Raw genomic sequence first — 21,343 nt, forward strand, 5'->3', positions numbered from 1 at the left:
CAAGTAATTATTTTGTAACTTATCGGGAGAGAAAGAAAAGAAGCTTAGACTCCAAAAATATATTAAAAGAATAAAATAGATTGAGTTGCGTGCGTGCCATTGTTATAATGCGATATTCGTTTACGTGTGTAAGACAAAGTAACAAATAATTCGACGATATCACGAAAGCGAGATAAGCAGGACGAGAGAGCTCCGGGCTTCTCTATGTCACTTTACTGAATTGTGTGAGAGGAAAAAAGAACGATAGAGAGCGTAGTGCAACGTGCGTGATACGCGTGACTGTGGGAGCGTTTGCGAGATTGTGTGCGTACAAGGGCCTACAAGGAAACCCTTCTACGCGGGTCGGCGCCGTGGCGCCTCGGCACCATCCGGTCCTCCTCGAGATGAGAGAACATTCCCTCCCGATGTACCAAAGTACTTGGTCGTAATCGTCAGAGGCTCGTCCCTTCCACCAATGCCGTCGGATTATAAAGCTCCTCGTGATCGCATTTATTCATATGTTATTATAATAATACATTTTGTATCAAAAGAACTCTTTCTCTAGCTAAGAATATGGGCTGTATTTAATTTTAGAAATAAATTAATTTGCCCAAGAATTTATCGGAATTTTTACATGAGCGTGAAAAACAGGAATCGAATTAACATTCTTGGATAAAAGAAATATATTCACGTTTTGTCAAAATTTTCGAAATAAATTTCCTCCGTTAGTTCCTTTGATATTGATAAATACACGTGTTCGATGTTAAACAGCGCGCAATTTAACCGCACGTATAACAGCAGCTGTCTTCTACGTATCGTGAAGAAACTGGGAGGCCTCTCTCGTATCTCTCCCGTTCTATTTGGCTCCCTTTAATCAGCGTCCATTACCGATATATACCTGGTGCCATCGGCATGGCGGCGTCGGACCCTTCTAACTCTCGTCGCAACTCTCCGCCGAGCTCTCATCTAAATTCCGTGTGATCCGTCGAGGGCTATGAAAAGTACGGCGCCGCGTTGATGTGGCGCCGTCGCCGTCGCCGCCTAACATCGAAACGCGATTATTTTCTCAACCGGTCTCCATTAGAAGATTTCGATATTTTCCGCTCCGCTTGAAAGAGAGAGAGAGAGAGAGAGAGAGAGAGAGTAGAATGTGTCGCACCGGAGAATTTACCATATAATCGCGAACAATAAATAATTTCGTTCAACGATAATTCTTGGGTATCTTACGAAAAGAAAAACGACGGCGACATATCTGACTGATGCATCGGATCGAAAAAAATATATGTGCATATTAATATATATCTCAGTGCTAAATGCATCTATCTTATTCGACGCCGCATCAATTACTCTCGAGAATATATATATATATATATATGTATACGTATGTATTATATATAGCTGCATTTAGCAACTCTGTTTATATTTCTTATGCGTTTATAAAAGACATTTTATGTGTTTAAATCTATTACGTTTCTTTATTTGTGACGCCTTAATATTATCCAAGACGTTCGGTGATTTAATACAGGTATCCGCGGTTGTTATATGATACTGATTTACGATTTCGTGTATAAATTATTTTATTCGCACTAGCGATTTCTCACCGAACGTATTCGCGATCGTAAATATCCGCGGCAGCGGCAAGATTTCAAATAGGTTTTGCGTCGGGAAACGACAGACTGAGATACAATGGCACGTAAACATCGCGCAACGAGTCCGCCCAGTATCGCTGTGTATAAATATCAATAATTAACGTTAATGAAGAGAATGCGCTAGGTCAGTTTTTTATCGACGTAACGAGCGTTTGGTAATCGCCTTGTAAATTAAGCGACGGCAAATGCCGTGTGTGTGTGTACGTGTATCTGTAACTCGCAAGTCGCGAACAGGATTATTACTCTTATTGAGCTAATGTCGACTTTCGCGACATAAATCATAATCACGCTTTAATAAGGACGATAGTGAGAGAGAAAGACTATCTTCCGCGGCTGGTATAGTTATACGAACGTCATCATCTCGCCGCATAATAATCGCATATCGATCCTTACGTACGTATAATACAATGAACATGGGTAATCGCATCCGCATCTACGACAGATTCAAGTATATCCTTTAAATGTGTATCAATTGAACAAGTAGAATTAGAGATAGACGTTCCGTTTTTTTTTTTGCCTCCACTACCGTAATCAAGACAAATATACGTATATAAATTGTATAATATATAATTATTAATATATAATAATTATTATATAAATTGTGCATCGAATACAGAATTTATATAAACATCAGTTCTTCGATTAAAGAAAAAAACTTTTAAAGAATAAATACATTTTGAAATTTTTTATACGTCTTTATTGATCTTTTCTCCCCCAAAAAATTAGTCTTGTGGAAATTGAATTAACAACTGTTGACGAAAATCGAGAATTTATATCACGCATTTATGCTATATAATCATCGTATTTTTATCCCGATCGAACCTGATATATTCTTTAACGGTAGCCAAACGTAGCGTTACTCGGAAAGCGAGCAAAAACGCTCGGAGAAGGATCACGCAATGCGTGGATAATTAATTAGCTCCCATCGAGGATCGCGTGACACATGACCGCCGCCTTTCACACCGATTACGCTGCAAAGTTTAATGAATAATGGAATGCCCGACGTGCAGGAGGCGCGATATCTCTCGAAAGTTTTTAATTTTTCTATCGCGTGAGAGAAAAAATTTTGACGTCTTAAACTAATCTATATCCGAAATGATATTCTTCTTATGGTTTGTAGAAAAAATTCTTCAAATGTGCAACCAGTATCCATATTAGAAAATTATTTCAACGATTAACGCGAACACATAGTTCGATACTTGGTATCAACACATCCTTTATAATGGATTCCCGTTTTGCTTGTCATCTGATACGAGAATAAATTGATTTTAATTCATGTTTACAAGGTTGCACCAAGGTTTTCCCATAACCTTGTCAAGCAATATCAAAATGTCTCGAATGTCGATAAGTCATGATTGTCGTTATAAAATACGTGTGTGATATAATACATGTTTTTCTATCGCGAATTTAGATAAGCTGCCTTGCCATTTATTACGCTTCGTCAAGAAATCTAACATAATTAATGCCAATTAGAAAAATCAATGTTTATCGTGTGGCAGCGAAAAGAATCGCATAGTTGCTAGTGAGCAGAGGAAATTGCAATCGACCGGTTAAAAGATTATGCGTAATCTGTTAAGCGCATTTGTTTTATAACGCATCTACGTTTTTAACAGTCGTGAAAGCACGTTGATATATTTATGTCCGTCGAAAAATCTGTAACCATATCTATTAAAAATGAATGAAAAAAATTAATTAGATTTTTCTTCTCCATTTGATAAACGATTAAAAATTATAATTCTAAGGTCCCTAAAATATTCTCTCCAATAAATGAGTCGTGAAAAAAGTAGAATCAATATTAAAAAATTCTGCACAAATTTTAGAAACTCTGACTTGTACTAGGCTACAAATATACGTATGGAACTTTATGACGTAAAAAATTTGTAAAATTACAAGTAATAGAAGCACGAGACCAGTCCAAGCGTCTCAATAAAACGTTAATAACATAATATATAATTTAATAGCACGCGCGAAGTGTTTTTCAATTCTCCCATATCGAATTCAAATGTGATATGTATAACAATATGCAATGATATCTTTTTTTTTCCTTGTCAAGACATTATCACGAGTTTAATGAATTAAATTCTAAGTTGAAAATTATATTTCTATTTATTTGTTGAATGAAAACACGCATCCTCTTCTTTCTCTTTCTAAATCTTGTATCGTAAATTAATTCAAATTTCAAACGTATTATTTTAATTTGGAAAAATTTCAAAGCTAGCTTCTTTTTTATCGATGAATTTAAAATCCATCTTCTTTCAGTGGGGAAAAAAAAAAAAAAAAAAAGTGGAAATTACAACAACAAACAAAAGAGAGAAAAACAAACGAGAAAGAAATTTGAAAGAAATTAAATTTATAATAGTATAAGTAGCACAATTAATCAAATCATCGATTCAAATAAAATATACGCACAGTTCCTATCTCGCCTTTTCTTCCATCCAACCTCGATCCAATCGATCACTATCCACTTATTGTTAGCCGTGCAGCGGATTAACGCGATCACATGCACGCCACATGCCGGCTCGTGTGTGCGTGCGCGAGCGCGAGCGCGCCCGCACGCGATCCACGCATATACGAAAGCTTTGGACCCGCCTACACGGGGGTTCATTCGTGACCGCGATGGCCGCTATCGGTATCTTTGATTCAACGGTCGGAGCTAAGCGACGAAGGTGGAGACGCGTCTGCGCGTCTCCGGTGCCTCTCTCTTCCTACCGCGGTACCTTTATTCGCCGGGCTTTCTGCGACTCTCTTTCTCCGACGCGTAGACTATCATTTGATCCCCACTACACGCGTTCCGATCTCCCCCTTTTTCGGACCTGCGCGCTTCTTTGTTCTGTCTCTTTCTCTCTCTCTCTCTCTCTTGCAATCTCTCGCCGATCTTCTCCCTCTCCCTCCTTGTCACGAACACCCCATTCTCGTACGGTACGTTTAATTTTGCGTCCTAATTGTAGTCAATTAAGAGAGAAATTAATTTTATATTATATCCTAATAAAAATATTTAAAAAATTCGGGAGACTTTTGATAAATGTTCTGAGTTTAAATCTTTGACGTAACGTCTCTCATAATTTATAAAATATTTAGATAATAGGTAAATAAAATTTGCAGAATAGGAAAATTACATGACAATAAATCGATTAGAAAGTATGCGAATAATGTTTCCCGCGAATCTTCCCGCCTCCCCGTCTCCCTCTTTCCTCCCTTCTTGTGCGCAAATGCATCTCGGTGCATTTCTCTCGCACGAGTTGTACATCGCGACCATAAATTACCTACCCTCCATTCCCTTCGGAGGCTGGTTTGTTGGACCTATCGCGAAGGGCCGACTCGTGGAAGTACCGACTACGGCGGTACTTTAGTCGTTCCCTCAGAGAACGCGAATGTCCCAGACAATGGGACGATCGTGGGTGGCAAGGCGTATGAAAATTTAATATCTACCATCCTATCATCGGAGTTACGCCTAGGGATACTTATATTTCGTCAGGTATTGATACACACGATATCAGAACGTTACGAGTATCAATAAAATTTCTATTAAATTTTATTGCAAATAAGAATTTCTGTTATATTAAGATAGAAAGATCATATATTTATTTTCGAGAGAAGTATCAATGACTTTGGTATTTTTTACCATAAGATAAAAATTTCTTACTCACAATACAGATCGATGTAATGGAATTGACTACGTAGATACTTTTTGCTCCTCTCAGAATGTCAATGTTATTCCTCTCCTTTAGGTTCGTTGTATTCACGCATTGCCCGCATTTTATTCAAAACAGACGCGCGAGATTCACTCCCGAATTCTGTAATGACGATTCAATATTCTGATAATAATGCCTTTGCACGGCATTCGCGAAATTAAAAATTAAGACGAAAAATAGACGCGCGATAACTTTCACGGCACTCCCGAACTTCGAATACGCGATATTTCGTGCGAATTAATTAAAGTACGAAAACGCGGATATCGGACGGAAACCGTTTGGGTACTTGGCTTCCCCTTCAGGATAAACCTTCCAGGTACTGAGCCCTCCCACCAACGTCAAGGTGTACCCCAATGGGAGGGTTTTATCACGTGAAAAATCCGATACAATCTAAATATGCTCCGAAAAACGACCACCGATCGCCATTAATATACTTCACTGCTATAAAATACGATTTCGATTAAAATAAATTACAAAATATATTATATTATTATGAATAAAAGTGTTGCATTACAAAGAAGGATATAAAGCGAATCGTGTCACGTAAATAGTTTGAATAACCATAAAAATATAATAAAAATGTGTTAAAAAGCCAAGAGACTGAAATAAAAGAAAAAAGTGAAATTAAATACGTTTTTGTCTCATATCTTATGTTTAGCGATAGTGCATCCGCTTTGTTTAAACTTCTCGACACAAGTATGTTTCATGTGCATGATGTGCACACATCGTGCTCGAATGGAATGCATAAATACGGTGCGCGTACGATGCGGGTATGCGCGTATTCTTAAGGAGATGCGTGTCCTGACAATAAGAATCGTGGGCGGCACAAGACTCGCGTATCGAAATGGACTCGGTGTGCGAAGAGAGATAACGATATGTCGCCAATTTCGTTTCTCACATTATCGCGAGATAAATTCTCGCCGCGCTTGAATAACGCTAATAGTAAAATATCATTGTTAAATCCATATTGCGTCATAAAATCGCATGATGGAATTTAACACGCACGTGTGGATGGAAATTACTTCTCACACACACACACATACACACACACATAGCTGTAATTGTCAATTATCGTAAGCAATGCATTTACCATATATATACTTGCTTAATCATCTCATGCTATTTATAATAATATGAGAAATGAGAAAAATTAAATTATATTAAATATATATTGTGTAGCGATAAGAAATGCGAGCGTGCTTAATTAAATTTCAAAAATGTTGCAATTTTAGAGATCCTTATCAAAATCATTCAGAGTATAAAGAAAAAATATTCGTCAGATTTATAATTAATTTATATAGTAAAACAAGATATTTTTCACACGACACGTACAGAGTTAAATAAACTTTCTGTCAACATTCTCGTTGACATCACAGCATAAGCTTCACGCTTTGAAGTTTGAAAGGCACTTACGCGAGTAAGTCGAAGGACTTCTAGTTCTTTTTCCGATTCGCGACCACGAAATCGTTCAAGCAAAACAAGAGAGAGAGAGAGAGAGAGAGAAAGAGTCCCCGTCGCCGACCATGACGAGATTTCTTCACGACCATCCTTGGTCTCATAGGCGGCCCACGCCGCGTTTGCTCGTCGTCGTACATGATATTCGATGGGATCTCAATGTGTTTATCGGCCAAAGGGACCATTAACATTATCTACCGCGCACAATGTATTATTACCGCTTCCATATTATTACCCGTTTTTGTGTAACGATATATCTTTCTACGGTAGTAAAATGAGATTAAAATGAAATGGCGGTAATCCTTTTATAGCGCGCAAAGAGTACGCGCCGTTTTACCTGGCGTTGTATCAACATCGATTGAAAGGATTACTTAAAATCAAGGACATTGTCTTGCATTTCAATAGTACGCAATTATACAATTTATAGAAATTCGTCGCGCGAATCGGAGAAGCTTCCGATGGCAGAGAGAGAGAGAGACAAGGGGACTTCACTAATCTTGGACAAAATATTTTTCCATTTTTGACAGATGCCGCGGTGGTAGCTCTCGGTGGGAGAGGATGTTCCACGGGGGCGGAAGTAGCGGGTACGGCGCAAGTTCCGATTACCAGCAATCCCAGCAGCAGCAGCAGCAACAGCACAGCCAGCAGCTCCAGGCGCCCGTCTACGTTCCCTCGTCGAGGCCGGCGATCCCGTCCACGGCGGCGCAGTATCATTCCTTCCCCACCTCGCCCTCGCCTGCATGGTACACGTACATCGACAATTTTTATTTTTTTTTTTATTTTTAAATCTCAAATATACACTGTCAAAAATTGCTTAAGAATTCAGCCACAGTTTTGTCTGAATTTTTAGATCTGGATAATTGAAAGAAATTTCAGACAATATGTCTTATTGTTAGTTTTCATCAGAGTCATTTTTCTAAAAGTTCACAAAAGTATGTCTGAAAATTCAGACAATATTCTATCTGAAAATTCAGACATTTTGTCTCAGGTCTTTTTTACAGTGTATATATCTGTAGTGATTAACATTTTTCTCAATCTTTACCGAAGGGAGAAGACGGCGTCCTGGCAGCACGGAGTGGAGACATACGCGGCGCATCACGCGCTCGCCGGTCACGCGAGCGGAACCGCATCGGCGATGGGTCCGCACGCCGGTCCGGGTCATCCGCATGCGGGACACCCGCACGCGGCTCATCCGCACTCGACCCTCACCGCGGCCGCGCCCTTCTACGCGCAAAACGTCGCGATGATGTCGTCGTGGCGCGCCTACGACGGCGCCGGCTTCCAGCGCGCCTCGCCATATGGTTCGTATATTCTGTACATTGCAAGAACTTTTCGATACATTGTAAATATTCTTACATCGCGAACTGTGTAATCTCGTGACGAGAAAGTGGAATGTCACTTGGCCGCTTCTCGATAATATTTTTTCAACAGGTACGATGCGCGAGCTAAGTTAAATGGTATCGGTATAGATACGTTTGGAATAGAAGAAAGAAAATTTTTTTTATACAATAATATCGATTGAAAAAATATTTATATGTTATACGTAAAAGAGTATCGCTGTGATGCGGCTGAATTACATGAACCTTCAAGTCCACCGCATGAAAACGTATATCGCTTTTCGTTGGCGTGCATCACGCGTAAAGTTCGGATGATAAACAAAAGTTATGTGAACCGCCCGTATATGCCGGGGCGATAAGATACGTAGGCATGCAATTTCCTATGGCGCGACGATTAGTTTATCGAAACCGCAGACGATATCGCGAACGCGCGCGACGATAACACGCGCGCGATATGGTACCCGTGGAATTTTTTTTTTTTTCAAGGGAATCATTTCTATACATGACGCGATTTAAAATCTCTCTGATCCCGAACTATTCTCTTATTTACGAAAAAAATTCCGTTTCTTAATAGCTAAATATCATATCCGCGTACAAATTTTCGAACGACATCTGAAATAAATCGAATTAACGCGCGCGTGAAAAGAAGCGTTTGACGCCATGTGATTAACACCGACTTCGTTGATAGCGCCGTTACGGAACGGAAAACAGGGGGTGGGGGGATTGGGTGGGAAGAATTCAAACTGGAGAACGGCAGAGAGAAAGAAACTACTTTCCTCGCGGATGCTGCTGTGCTCGCCGCCACGCACGCTACGGGCCATGTGCGATGGATAAGTGATAGCGGCGCCTTTGAAGTTGGCCGGGTCGATGCCGCGGTCAAGTGTTTTACGGTAGTGGCAGGAACGCGGGGAGGGGAATCGGTCCAGAGCGTGCGGATGCTGCTTTCTCCGAAGAGAAGTGCGAGAATCGGGTCCGTCGCACACTCTGCTCTGTCTAACTTTAAATCCCGCCGGGGGCATCCTCGAGAACAGATAAAAGACGCAAGAGAGCGCCGGTCTTATCCTGTCAGCCCGACGCGCCACAAAGACTATCCCCGATTTATGAGAAGAGCGAATAGAATTGGAATGAAAAGCAGAGTCAGTGATAGAATCAACGTCGTCGAATACAGAATAAGATTTAAATCCTTTTTTTGCAATTTTAATGCTCTCTTAAATTTCTTTCTTAAATTTCAAATAAAATTTCAGTAAGAGCTTGAAAAAAAAAAAAAAAAAATTATCGCAGTTAAGACTGTTTTATACAGTAAATGTACAAATTTGATTAATGGTATTAACGTTAATCAATCGAAAATGATTGCAGACACCGCGATGGATTTCCAATTCGGTGAGGGTCGCGAGTGCGTGAATTGCGGCGCGATATCGACGCCGCTCTGGCGAAGGGACGGCACTGGCCATTATCTCTGCAACGCATGCGGACTTTATCACAAGATGAACGGCATGAACAGGCCGCTCATCAAGCCCTCGAAACGCCTGGTAAGTTCATCCATAAATGATCATACGAAATTTCATAAACATGCCTACGCGTATATTCATGCGCACTTTTGTCAAGAGATCTATTTCTTCCGCTGAAAAAAAGTGATGCAGTGTTATATAGAGCGTCCATGAAAAATCTGGCCAAGTTTTTAATTTCTAAAAAGAAATGAATATATATATATATATATAAACCTATCGAGATATATCTAATATCAATACATTTTTATAAATGTATGATATTAGAAAAATTAGTTAGCGCGTCCATTTTTAATAAGATACGCTAGAAAAAAGGTCTGTTCAATTCTTCTATATTTTGTTTAACAACAAACGTACCTCGAGCAGCATCAGCAAGTGCGTTACAAATGGGACAGATGTCGGAATTTCAGACCGCGACGAGACGACTCGGGCTGTGCTGCACAAACTGCGGCACTCGCACTACGACGTTGTGGAGGCGCAACAACGAGGGTGAACCGGTATGCAACGCCTGCGGGTTGTACTTCAAATTGCATGGGGTGAATAGGCCGCTGGCGATGCGAAAGGACGGTATACAGACGAGGAAGAGGAAGCCGAAGAAGACCCCAGAGCCGAATGCTAGATCTTCTACGGGGGACCACGAAACCACCACAACGACTACATCCTCTCCTTCCACAGGTCCGTAGAGATGTTACATTTTTTTCTCTCTGCGTATAATACAAAGATATATATCGTATGAAATATAAATACACATCGTATATCAAATATAAAAATATAAAATTCTAAAATATAAATTATATATCCATCGGATAACAAATTTTATATTCATCTAACTTTTTAATATAAATAAGAATAGTTATGTAATTCATCGTTCGTTTGCCTTCTAATATTAAATTAAAATTACATGCCAATAAAATTTATTATTCATATTTCTTATATATATTAAATCTTGCAAATAATATGGCCATCATTCGATATCTTATTTATTATAATTTATTTATAAAATGTTACGATTATTTCTCTACAGACTTAAAGAGCAATCAGCAACAGCAACAACAACAACATCAGATCGAGGCATCAAAGTCGTCGGGTTCATCGACATCGACCGATAGACCCGTTTATCTTGGGCATACATCTCTTCTCGCCACCGGAAGTGTACCTGCTGTGAAAACGGAACCGCGAAGCTGCGACGGCGTCGTTGGCCAGCCGTATTCGTCTTACTATCAGCATCCGCATCAACTCGCCGCCACAAGCGAGCATCAGCAGCAGAGCTATTACACCACCCAGGAAACGCCCTATCATCATCAGCATCACGTCACCACTGCGGCGAAATTACTCGCGTCCTCGTAATTGTTTAGCGATCAAAGTCTGCTTCCTAGAATCGCCTCGACAAGTGAATTCGAACGCATTGAGCAACGAAGAGACTTTTCCGCAACACGGACTAGCCAAGTATTCGCTGAGAAGCTCACATCACGAAATAGTGAATCTAAGATTGAAGATTGATTGGAATGATCTGACTTGAATTAATCTATTGGAATAGAGTTAACGATTAGGACAAATGGAAGGATTCTTTTACGATAAACAGGACTAGTCAATGACGGACGCGCAAATTGTTTTAAAATTAGAAAAATCAGTGATAGCATTTTTGTGAAACGTTATGAACCCAGGAGGAGAATATATTATTCCTCGAAAAAATATATACATTTATAAAACTTTTCGAGAGAATGATTACATCATACACAGAAAGCTACGCGGACGCTTTGATGTTTTGGTGAAACGATTCGATGGAGAGATGAAATATTATCGATGTATCTTTAAGATTTCGATTTTAAGCGTGTCATTAACAGACATGATGTCCTAATCGGGAGGAGAATTTGATCTCTAGTCAATGACAGGGATTATAAAAGAATTATTTGAAGGACGACGATATTAAAAATCACTCCACGCTAACTATAAAATGCTAATACGAGACGCAGCACATTTCCATATTTAACTACGCGCTTCTTGCGTTCGTTGGCAATATCCGACACATGTGTAAATAGCTGAGTTATAATAAAATAATATAATTAGTGCGAGAGAGTGCTTCCTGATTTGACAAAAGCGTAAAGATATACGACTATTTTTCAGTTTCCTAATCGAACAGTAGTATATCTCGATTTATATATTGACGATTATAGATGAAAATGATATTGAAATGTCGAAATAGTTTCATTAACTTACTTATGCCAATTATCCAACACGATTCCCTTTTCGTAACACAACAAATGCGCGCTGCACGCACTATGCAGAGAGTACTTAATTGTAAATAATCCCCATGGTAAACTCTATCGCAATGTTAGAAATAGATATTTTTTTTTTTCGGCAACTCTATCATTTTATTTAATACTAAAATGAAACTGAATCAGAATAGTTGCTTATAATATCTTTTCATTTTTGACAAAAATATATCATCCTGTTTAAATTATTTTCCTTGAATATTCAAAAGATATATCATTCACCTTATCTATTGACAAGCATGATAAACATTGAATTATAAAGTCATAAGAAATAAGCGAAACAGAGGCGAAATCGATTTTTCGAGGTTCAATAATGTTATGAGACTTGTAATAATAATCCTTGCACAAATACAATAACGATTCACTTTGAAGAATAAAAATAAGAAGCCTAATGAGCCATTCTTATAATTTATTGACTTGTAGCCCGAAGGGCTACCACGGTTTCCTCAAGCATATATTTAGTTAATCAAGAGAATGTGAATCTTTGTGTATAGTTCCTCTATAACTTACTTTTGCGATGCGCAATAAATAATTTTATTCACTTAAGACGAGGGAAGTTGCGTTTCTTTCCTAACTGAGGAAAGAGAAAACCTATTTGAAATAAACTCGTAAAAAGTTAATGAAAAGTATAAATCACAATCACGTTGCATTTCTACAGTTGTGATAAAAATTTCTGTAAATTGTCCACACACATGAACTTTCATACATGGACAAATAAATTATTGAAGCAATATGGCAGTGCTACAATTACATAATACGCAATTGATGGTGATATTTCTTCGAAGGCAAACAAGGACACTCAATTATTTATACGTATCCGAAAGTTAGAAGCATAACTTTAAACGACTTTGTACAACAACGCACGTAATATTATTTGTAAAATCCGATGCGTTTCTGACATATCTTTTTAATATTGTATTGCTGATAAATAAAAGAAAATAAAATTATATCTTCTTTTTCATTAAATTTCGAAACGAATCATAATAATACTGAAGAAATGGGAGATTGGACTGTGGATTTTTATTTAGCATATTTTTATATACCCTCATAACATCACACGCGAAAACATTGTAAACCGAGAAAAAAATTTTTTTTTTTCAATAAAAATATATGTTATCTCTTACCCTTGCAGAGTAGATTATTGAATATATCAGAGCGTTTCTTTTTCTTCCAAATAAATTTCGGATAATTATAATAAAGCGGACGTCTCTTCTTTTCCGTATTGTATATGACGTCGATGGATTGAATAAAGTCGTCTCCTCGCGTCTATCTTGGAATAATAATTTCACGATCGAACAATAATCGGTTACGCCTCGACCAGTCCACCGCAAATATTATCCTTCCGCGTTCTGACGTTCGAAGTGACACATCGGATAAATCCAACTCACCCCCAAGTTCGTTTCCACCACCATTGCGAGTTAAACCTCCCTCGGACAGGGGAGCGTCTTCCACACGTCGTTCCATAAGAGTTTGTCTTCGCTCGCGAGCCTGATCGGGCACGATCTTATATTGTTAGATCGCTCATTGCGATTATCGTGTGACTTACATTCCGTCGAAATCAGGCCAGATTTGCGATTCTGCAATATAAAAAAAATGGGTAAATATTCAATCAAAGATAACATCTTGTATTTAGCACAAATGCACGAGTCAAATATAAGTAAAGTTTTTATAATGAAAATCAATTGTAAATAATTGTGATAAATTTGCGAAGTAAAATCTCGATATTTCTGAAATTCTTATCTGATGAATGATAATATTTTTCGCGATAGGAAGAACTCTGCCCACCCCGGTGTCTTGCAAAGTGTGCGGTGATCGATCATACGGCAAACATTACGGTGTCTATTGTTGCGATGGTTGCTCGTGTTTCTTCAAGAGATCTGTGCGTCGCGGCGCCTTGTTTACCTGCACAAGTCTGTATATGTTTTTAACAAAAGTAATAAAATATGCAGTGTGTCTCATTGTCAGTATCACCTAATATGCATATCATAAGAACATTTGCAGTTGAGATATAAAATAGATATACATATATCATAATGGAATCTGTAATTATTTAGATAGCGATGGCTCTTGCACTGTTGACAAAGCCAGACGAAATTGGTGTCCACATTGTCGTCTAAAAAAATGTTTCTCCGTTGGCATGAATACAGCAGGTAAGAAGAAAAAAAAAAAAACTTACACACTTAGCTAGAGAAATCAAGTTTCCGTTTTAAAATTGACATGCAACAATAATAATCTCATACATTACATATATATTTTATATTCGTTTAAAGATTCATATCATCATTCATCTGTAAAATAAAAATTTTAATTAAAACATTTTTTTTCTTTTCCTAAAAAATTTTATAATTATCATTTAAGTGCGTTTATTTTCAACCAAGAATCGATCTTTATCATTTGTTATTTTTCGTGACGAACAACATTAAATCTATATGATGTCTTGTGCATACAAAATCTCAGACGGAACATAAAATCACCGCTGACAAGTAGGCACAGTAAGGTCGAGCAGGTGCTAACGAATTCAACGAGATGCAAACAATGGCGTATGCTAGACACGTGCCTCTTCACCCTTAACCGTTATCTGGAAAAATTAATTGACAGCGGGCTTGCAACAAGACAATCGATGCCAATCTAATATTTCATTCGTGTATATGCTGTATTGTGTTGTGTATTTTATACCATTTAAATTTTATCGTTCAGAAATAAAGCATTCAAGAGTTTTAAGAAAACAATATAAAATCATTTATATAAGTAAATCAATATAGGCTGCGATAGTTGTCTTCCTAGCTAACTTTTTCCGGCTTTAGTCTTGTAAATAATATATAGTGACAGCCATTGCGATAACGTGTCACGTGAAACGACATCGAGTGTCAACTTCGGTGGTCAGCTCTTAAATACACAAAGCCTGTACGCTGTGATCGGAGAATTAAAACAATCCCGCTAAAATTGTTCGACTACATAACTCATTGTTACGCGCGCCTTCGTATTGATTATAACGGAGGCACGCAAGTAAGACAGTCACGTAACGAAATAATCAGTGAATATATGTTTCACGGGTAAATCTTGTTATTTTATAAAAAATATTTGAGAATAATTTAAGCGAAGATTTAATATTTAAATCTCGAATCTGTTGCAATAAAATATATACAAAGAGATTTGTAAATATTTTTTTTTTTTTTTTTTTTTTTCTGTAAGTGAAGATAACATGTGTTATATTTTGATAATATAAGCGCACGAACAATATTGTCGCGCACGACCAATATTATAATAAAAGTCAATCAAATTGCATAAATAATTATGCAATTTGAAAAACAAAATTTTTATACTTTCATGAATAATATTCAGCCAAAAAGTTGTATGTATTGTTTGTATTTTTACGAGATATTTATATATTTTATTTTTTCTCTTTCAAAAGCAGTTATTTACGAGAGATAATGTTAAACTTTTAAAGCATACGTTTTTACAGCGGTGCAGGAGGAACGTGGACCACGCGTTCGAAGTAACGCACTCTCAAATCCGCATAATTCTAGTCTCACCTGGAAGCCTACAATCGATTCGTCGACGACTCTTTGTGCGCGCTTTAACAATTCCGAGATATATTTGCCCTTTAAAAATTCCGCACTGAACAACACTTTAATGATGAAGACATTACACGAGTCTGAAAGTGGAGAGAATATATTCTTACCTGTCATGTCGCGTCATACACAATCGACAAGGATTATATCACCTGGTAATTTTCTTTTTCCGTTAAATATGTAAATTATGTATTTAACTCGCAGCAGATGCTTTATAAAATCTTTTAATCGCTTATTAAAAAAATTATTAATGAAATATAAAAGATGAAGCTTAATCAATTTTTTTTCTCTCCAAGATTGAATCGAGTTTAGTAGTTTGAGAGGGAAATTTTGATTCTTAATAATGCATTGCAATCGTTGCACGCGATTTATATCTTAGACGATAATTCAAACGGATTTTATCAGGCACGGCTATACAGTACGAAATATCTGCGCAAATATTTCTGACAGTCGTTCGAAGTGCACGTCGACACCGAGATTTTTTGATGTTGAATGTGGAGGAACAAAATAAAATTCTCCGTCATGGATGGTCCGCTCTTTTCGTTCTACGCGCGGCCACGTGGCCGGTCGATCTGATGAATATACGAGGACAAGACACTTGGAATAACGACGGTGCGACAGCTTGTTTGACCGCGGCGCGTACCGCGATCGCAAAACTGCAACTCGATGACGTCGAATTATGCATTCTGGACACATTCGCGCTATGTCGTCCCGGTAAATAAAAGAAAAACCACATGACGTCCCGAGTCGAGATTTTTTTCCTACTTCTTCAATCTGACAGCTATCTTGATACTTCAAACTAAACAGTCAAGAAATCGTTCTCTTTCGAAGCTAATTTGATCCACAGTTTCACTAAAAATCTTTCTTTTGAATCTTTAAACAGGAAACTATTCGTTTATTGTCTATTTGATATATAAAAGAGGCTCAGTTCCTATATAAACCTATTAAAATCCTCTGGAATTCATAAAGTGAAAAAATTAAAGTTGAAAATGGGAACAAAATTTCGACTCAAGTTTCAATACGTCGACGATAAAAATACGTTACAGCATGTACATCGTTTTAAAATTGCAGAGATTGCCAATACCACCAATGGTTTCCGCGTAATGTCGCAAGCGCGAGATAACGCCGTAGAGGCGTTAATACGACATCTTCGACATCGTGACGATCGCGAAAACAAATTGGCCAAGATTCTATTTGTTCTACCTATTCTCACCGCATGTTGTCCTCGGGAATTAGCCGGAGAATTATTCGCGCCGATTATCGGCGATGCAGATCTGGAAAGGGTCATCGCGTCTGTGCGATAAGTCCGCTGCAACAATGAAATATCTAAAATATGCATTGTAATCGCACTATTCATCAGAGAGAGAGATGCAAAAAATTTAATGGATATCAATTTATACGATGTAATTCATTAAGAACATGTATTCATAAATATATATATATCGATAATAATAAAATATATCATATACAAAAATATTATAGCAAAGAGAAAAAAATGCTTTTTTTCTATTGCGTAACGATGATTCAATACCGACGCGATATTGAATTCCTTCATAGTGATTTTAAATCGCTATAAATTATCGCTATTTGGTAAACTAACGCCAAGTGCACGCGTTTTTCCGATGTAAAATTTTAATTCCGCACAGTGGTCTCTGGAATACGAAGGCAAAGTCAGAAATACACATTGTGCGGATTAAAAAAGTTAAAGTTCTCGCGTAGATCAATTCGACTATCGGGATCGATGTGACGGATAAATTGTTTTTCCAATAGGTAATGAAAATTCGTCGACAATTTCAATAATGTTGACTTTACTTTTCATCGCCGTCGTCGTATCAATAGGTGCAAGTGAGTATTGCTGCAAAAAAATTCTATCAAGATATACAAAAAATATTCAAACAATAAATTTAACATTAGAATATGTATAAATTAATTTCCTGCAATTCAATTATTTTTAATACATATATAAAATAAATGAACGATAAATTCTAGTCACATCCACGATGGAAATGCAATATCAGGTACATGGAACAAGTAAGAAATTAAACTTTCTCGACCTTTCTTCCTTCTCACATAATATTTCATAAGATAACAATGTCTCATATAATGTCATATCTACAGGAGCCGATTGGAACACTGCAATATTTGAGAAACATTGTACGTATTCTAGTAAAAACTAATTATTTAACATTCTTAGTTACTTTTAGATATAATATAATCCTGTTAATATATATAAACTGCCTTTTTAAGTAAATAATTATTTTAAAAAGGTAAAAGCGAGCCTCAATCAATGGTTGAATATTACGATTTGAACGAAACGCAATATCTTTTCTTCTCTCAACAAGTGACTTGGGACGAAGCACGAGTGCTTTGCAGTTACTACAATGCAAAGCTCGCTATCTTAGATACTTTGGAAAAAGCCACAAAAGTTGCAGAGTTGATAGCGGATTCTAACATAGGTGTGATTCGATACTACCCCCTATTATCCAAATATTTCTGTAAATTATATCGTCTCTATTAAAATAAATTATACGCGGTTATTCGAGATCAGAAATCGAGGAAGATTCGTGGCTCGGCGGACGACGTCTGGGAAATACCTGGTCGTGGATGTACGATCGCGTTGAATCGCGGAAAAACAGAGAGATACCTCTACAACCAAATATAGAGGATTACCCGCCGTGGGCCAGAGAACCGTCGCGACCGATGAAGAACTGCCTGGCGATAGATCGTCGCGCTCATTCTCACCCCAATTTCATCGATCTAGACTGTCGTCTGCAACGGTCATTTATCTGCGAAAGAAGTAATATGCGTCTTCTTTTTCCTATCTATCTATTTTATTTCAAATGTATCCTTCCGATTTCGAAAAATATTGATCGAGCATAAAATATTTCAATCTCCGTCGAACGATAAATTCTTCAGGACCTGAAGAGGGAGTCGGAAAACCTATACCTTCCAAATGGGTGCAGATACAACGACACACGTATACTTTTTATCACGCCAGATTTACCTGGGAAGAAGCCGCGGTATATTGCCGTTTATTAGGCGCCAGATTAGCTATTCTGAGCAATTCTGATGTCATTGAGATTCTCGCTAATATCATGACGAAGGCACGACCAGGTAAAAGAATTTTCGCCAATTAATGATTTTACTATAGTTCTATAGAAAAATTTTTCAAGCCTAAAAATAATTAATTGTCAACTAAAATTTTATTTTCCGTATTAAGATTTCGAAACTGTCTGGATTGGGGCGCATTATACCTATGGTCAATGGATATGGTTGTCCACGGGTACGAGTTTGGAGCCTGCAACGGACGAGAACGGATATCCGCCGTGGCAATCCGGTAGATCCGAAAGAAACGACGGATGCCTGCTCTTCGATCGTCACATGGACAATACGCCGAGCTTCATCGAGACGCGATGCGACCGTAAGCGCGACTTCATATGCGAGGAATGTACGTTTATGTATCATAGATATATTAAGAGCGTGTTCACCTTGTTTATTGATAATCGCGGTGATAAGTCAAACGTGTTTAATGAGCCGTTGAATGCAAAAGTCAATTTCACTCGTGAAAACTTTTACGTAGCATAAAGATAATCGCGTCTTAAAAATCATTCACATTCTTGACACTTACTTTAGATCCGAAAGACGAGCTCAACGATTGGCTAAACGAGCCTACAAAGTTCACGTACAATGATAGCATTTATATTATTTATCCGATGGAGAAGACTTGGCAGGAGAGCAACGCGTTTTGTAACGAACGAGGTAGCGTGCTTGCTCATATAAATGATATAAACATCACTAATCTGATCGTTGAAGCCATGGGCGATCATCCTAAAGGTATATTATCAACGTAACTACACAATTAAAATTATATTGTATTTTTTATCTTCACTTCGTTCCCTGACCAAAGTTGAAAATTGCCCGTTTCTTTTTCACATTATCTATTAATGAAGCAAAGTATGTCAATTACTTGATTTTAAAATTATATTAAGCAAAAATTTGAGATACGATTAAAATATTAGAATTGACAGTGGTTTATTTCGCGCATATAATTGCACATCTCCCGCTTCATTAACTACAGATATATCTCACATTTGGATCGGAGGAAATTTGATTAAAAAGAACGAGTGGCAATGGACACAAAGCGGTCGTAGGATCGCGAATAGAAAGGACTCCTTCGGATTTCCACCCTGGACGAACATAAACGACGAACAGCTCGATCGTTATACAGGTCACGCGTCGACTTGCCTAAATCTGGATCGCAGTGATCACGTGAGACCGCATTTTTACGGTCTCGATTGCGACAGCAAACAACCGTTCGTCTGCAAGATAAGTACGAGAAAAACTATATGTTGCGAAAAATATCGTAGTTTTTTCTCCACGAACACGACGTAACGAGACACATTTCAGCATGCAACGTAACACCGCCCGTAAATAACGGTAGCTGGATATGTGAGGACACGCCGAAAGGCAAACGCTGCGAATTACGCTGCGACGATGGATTTATGACGATGGGAATAAGAAAAATATTTTGCACGCATCAACATGGATGGAATACCGTGAAAAACTGGCTCGAAGTTCCGCTCTGTATCGGTAATGAATAATTTTCAGAGATTTCGGCGAACTAAAAAAAAATAAAAAAAATAAAAAAAACTCGTATAAATTATTCGTCATATTTTGTGCACATATCAAAGGTAAATTTCGTGTTTATCGCAAAAATATTTCATGTAAGACTGAAAATATATCTTGTAGTATCGAAAGATTATGCGAAACGAATGGTGAGATCGTTGGATCACGATCTACAAAGAAGCGCCGGTTACTTCTTCATTGTGGATCATGCGAATGAAAAAATGCAATCCTTATCGTTGCGCTTTACAGAACAAATTCTAAACATCTTTCCGTAAGTATCGATGTATTAATTATATTCATTCGATATATGCTGTATCAGTTATATCGTATAAGCAGAGAAAAGATATTTCTCTTATAAATCATCTATGTATGATCTGAACATATGCATCATCGTTTTAATCTTGTTTTAGAATGAATCATAATCTTAAAATGGGAATGTATAGCATGAATCCACCGATTCAATTGTCATTCAATCAAACTGACACTTGCGCGGCGTTACAAATGATTAATTCCGTCACAAAGAAATCGAACGCAGTGGACAATTCTCGCCAATCGTATTCTAATATCTGGAATAAGCAATTGTCAGTGCATAAAGGAAGAAAAGTCGTAATATGTACGTAAATAAATCAAATGGAAAGATGATACATCTTTTAGATTCATTAATATTTAATTAATATAATAATTTTTACTTATACTGTATTTACCTTGATAGTCATTATCATCGACGCGAACCACATGTCCCATTATTTAGAAATTCTCGCTCACATGAAGACTATTGGCAATCGTATTGTTGCGATCGGATTAGAAGATAACTGGGAGTTCTTACTCGCTCTGGCTTCTATCGGCTTTGATCGTCGTAAAAATCTTTACCTATTCAATAATGAAAATTTGACAGAATTTGATACGATTATTAAAGAACTGCATAGTAAGTAAGATTATGATTTACTGAAATATATTTTCGCTTTTAGATTAATTTAACATGTTATATTTTACAATTCACCACACCGAATATATATACGAAACTTCAATTGATAATTTCTAAATGGAATAGAAATAATTATTTATCTTTTCCACAGGTTTCAAGAAGAGGACACTACAATGTAAGAAAACTTACAATATTAAACATTAATTAAATAATTTCAGAATAATTTACTATTTTCTAGTGTTGATCTTGCGATTTTAGGTTCAAAGAGAGAAACTGATCTTATCAATATACATTCTGAAGAGAAAAATAGTACTGCGATACATCATACTA

At 37.3% G+C, this 21,343-nt stretch overlaps 3 protein-coding genes and 1 long non-coding RNA gene across 6 annotated transcripts in view; all 4 read left to right on the top strand.

Annotated features, from left to right (window-relative positions):
• Nucleotides 1-12,777, top strand: part of LOC138940851 (GATA-binding factor A) — a 45,513-nt gene extending 32,736 nt beyond the window's left edge. For 2 of the 3 annotated variants that reach the window (XM_070310109.1, XM_070310159.1), the window contains exons 3-7: nt 7,303-7,518; nt 7,823-8,076; nt 9,469-9,641; nt 10,013-10,292; nt 10,642-12,777. In XM_070310109.1, coding sequence (XP_070166210.1) covers nt 7,334-7,518; nt 7,823-8,076; nt 9,469-9,641; nt 10,013-10,292; nt 10,642-10,964 — 1,215 coding nt within the window. In that variant the 5' untranslated portion in view covers nt 7,303-7,333 and the 3' untranslated portion in view covers nt 10,965-12,777. The remainder of the gene's footprint in view (nt 1-7,302; nt 7,519-7,822; nt 8,077-9,468; nt 9,642-10,012; nt 10,293-10,641) is intronic. The other variant, XM_070310231.1, reaches the window with a different exon arrangement.
• Nucleotides 12,778-13,483: 706 nt separating this feature from the next.
• Hr83 (Hormone receptor 83) lies at nt 13,484-16,766 on the top strand. Its single transcript, XM_070306360.1, has 6 exons — nt 13,484-13,487; nt 13,660-13,800; nt 13,945-14,040; nt 15,354-15,617; nt 15,868-16,176; nt 16,534-16,766. The coding sequence occupies exons 1-6, from the start codon at nt 13,484-13,486 to the stop codon at nt 16,764-16,766; spliced, it is 1,047 nt and encodes a 348-aa protein (XP_070162461.1).
• Nucleotides 16,767-17,462: 696 nt separating this feature from the next.
• On the top strand, nt 17,463-20,958 carry LOC138938947 (secretory phospholipase A2 receptor-like; the record flags this gene model as incomplete). Its single annotated transcript, XM_070306370.1, has 12 exons — nt 17,463-17,493; nt 17,581-17,616; nt 17,730-17,918; nt 18,011-18,259; nt 18,379-18,576; nt 18,683-18,910; nt 19,096-19,296; nt 19,541-19,792; nt 19,870-20,052; nt 20,212-20,359; nt 20,499-20,701; nt 20,801-20,958. Coding segments are annotated over exons 1-12 (2,076 nt in total), but the record flags the coding sequence as incomplete, so codon positions are not given.
• Nucleotides 20,959-20,967: 9 nt separating this feature from the next.
• LOC138941508 (uncharacterized) lies at nt 20,968-21,329 on the top strand. The gene is made up of 3 exons (XR_011448177.1): nt 20,968-21,013; nt 21,165-21,188; nt 21,272-21,329. It is a non-coding gene; the product is annotated as an uncharacterized lncRNA (long non-coding RNA).
• The last annotated feature ends 14 nt before the right edge of the window (nt 21,330-21,343 follow it).

Source organism: Polyergus mexicanus, unplaced genomic scaffold (assembly GCF_030449975.1).
Source record: "Polyergus mexicanus isolate NDT 795.1 unplaced genomic scaffold, iyPolMexi1.0 SCAF_1, whole genome shotgun sequence".
NCBI lineage: Eukaryota > Metazoa > Arthropoda > Insecta > Hymenoptera > Formicidae > Polyergus > Polyergus mexicanus.

Bases quoted from the DNA above. Each gene is read 5' to 3' on its own strand.
- Hr83 (XM_070306360.1), top strand. The intron at 14,041-15,353 runs GTAAGAAGAAAA...ACGTTTTTACAG, and splicing joins CGTTGGCATGAATACAGCAG to CGGTGCAGGAGGAACGTGGA. The intron at 15,618-15,867 runs GTAATTTTCTTT...GGATTTTATCAG, and splicing joins GACAAGGATTATATCACCTG to GCACGGCTATACAGTACGAA.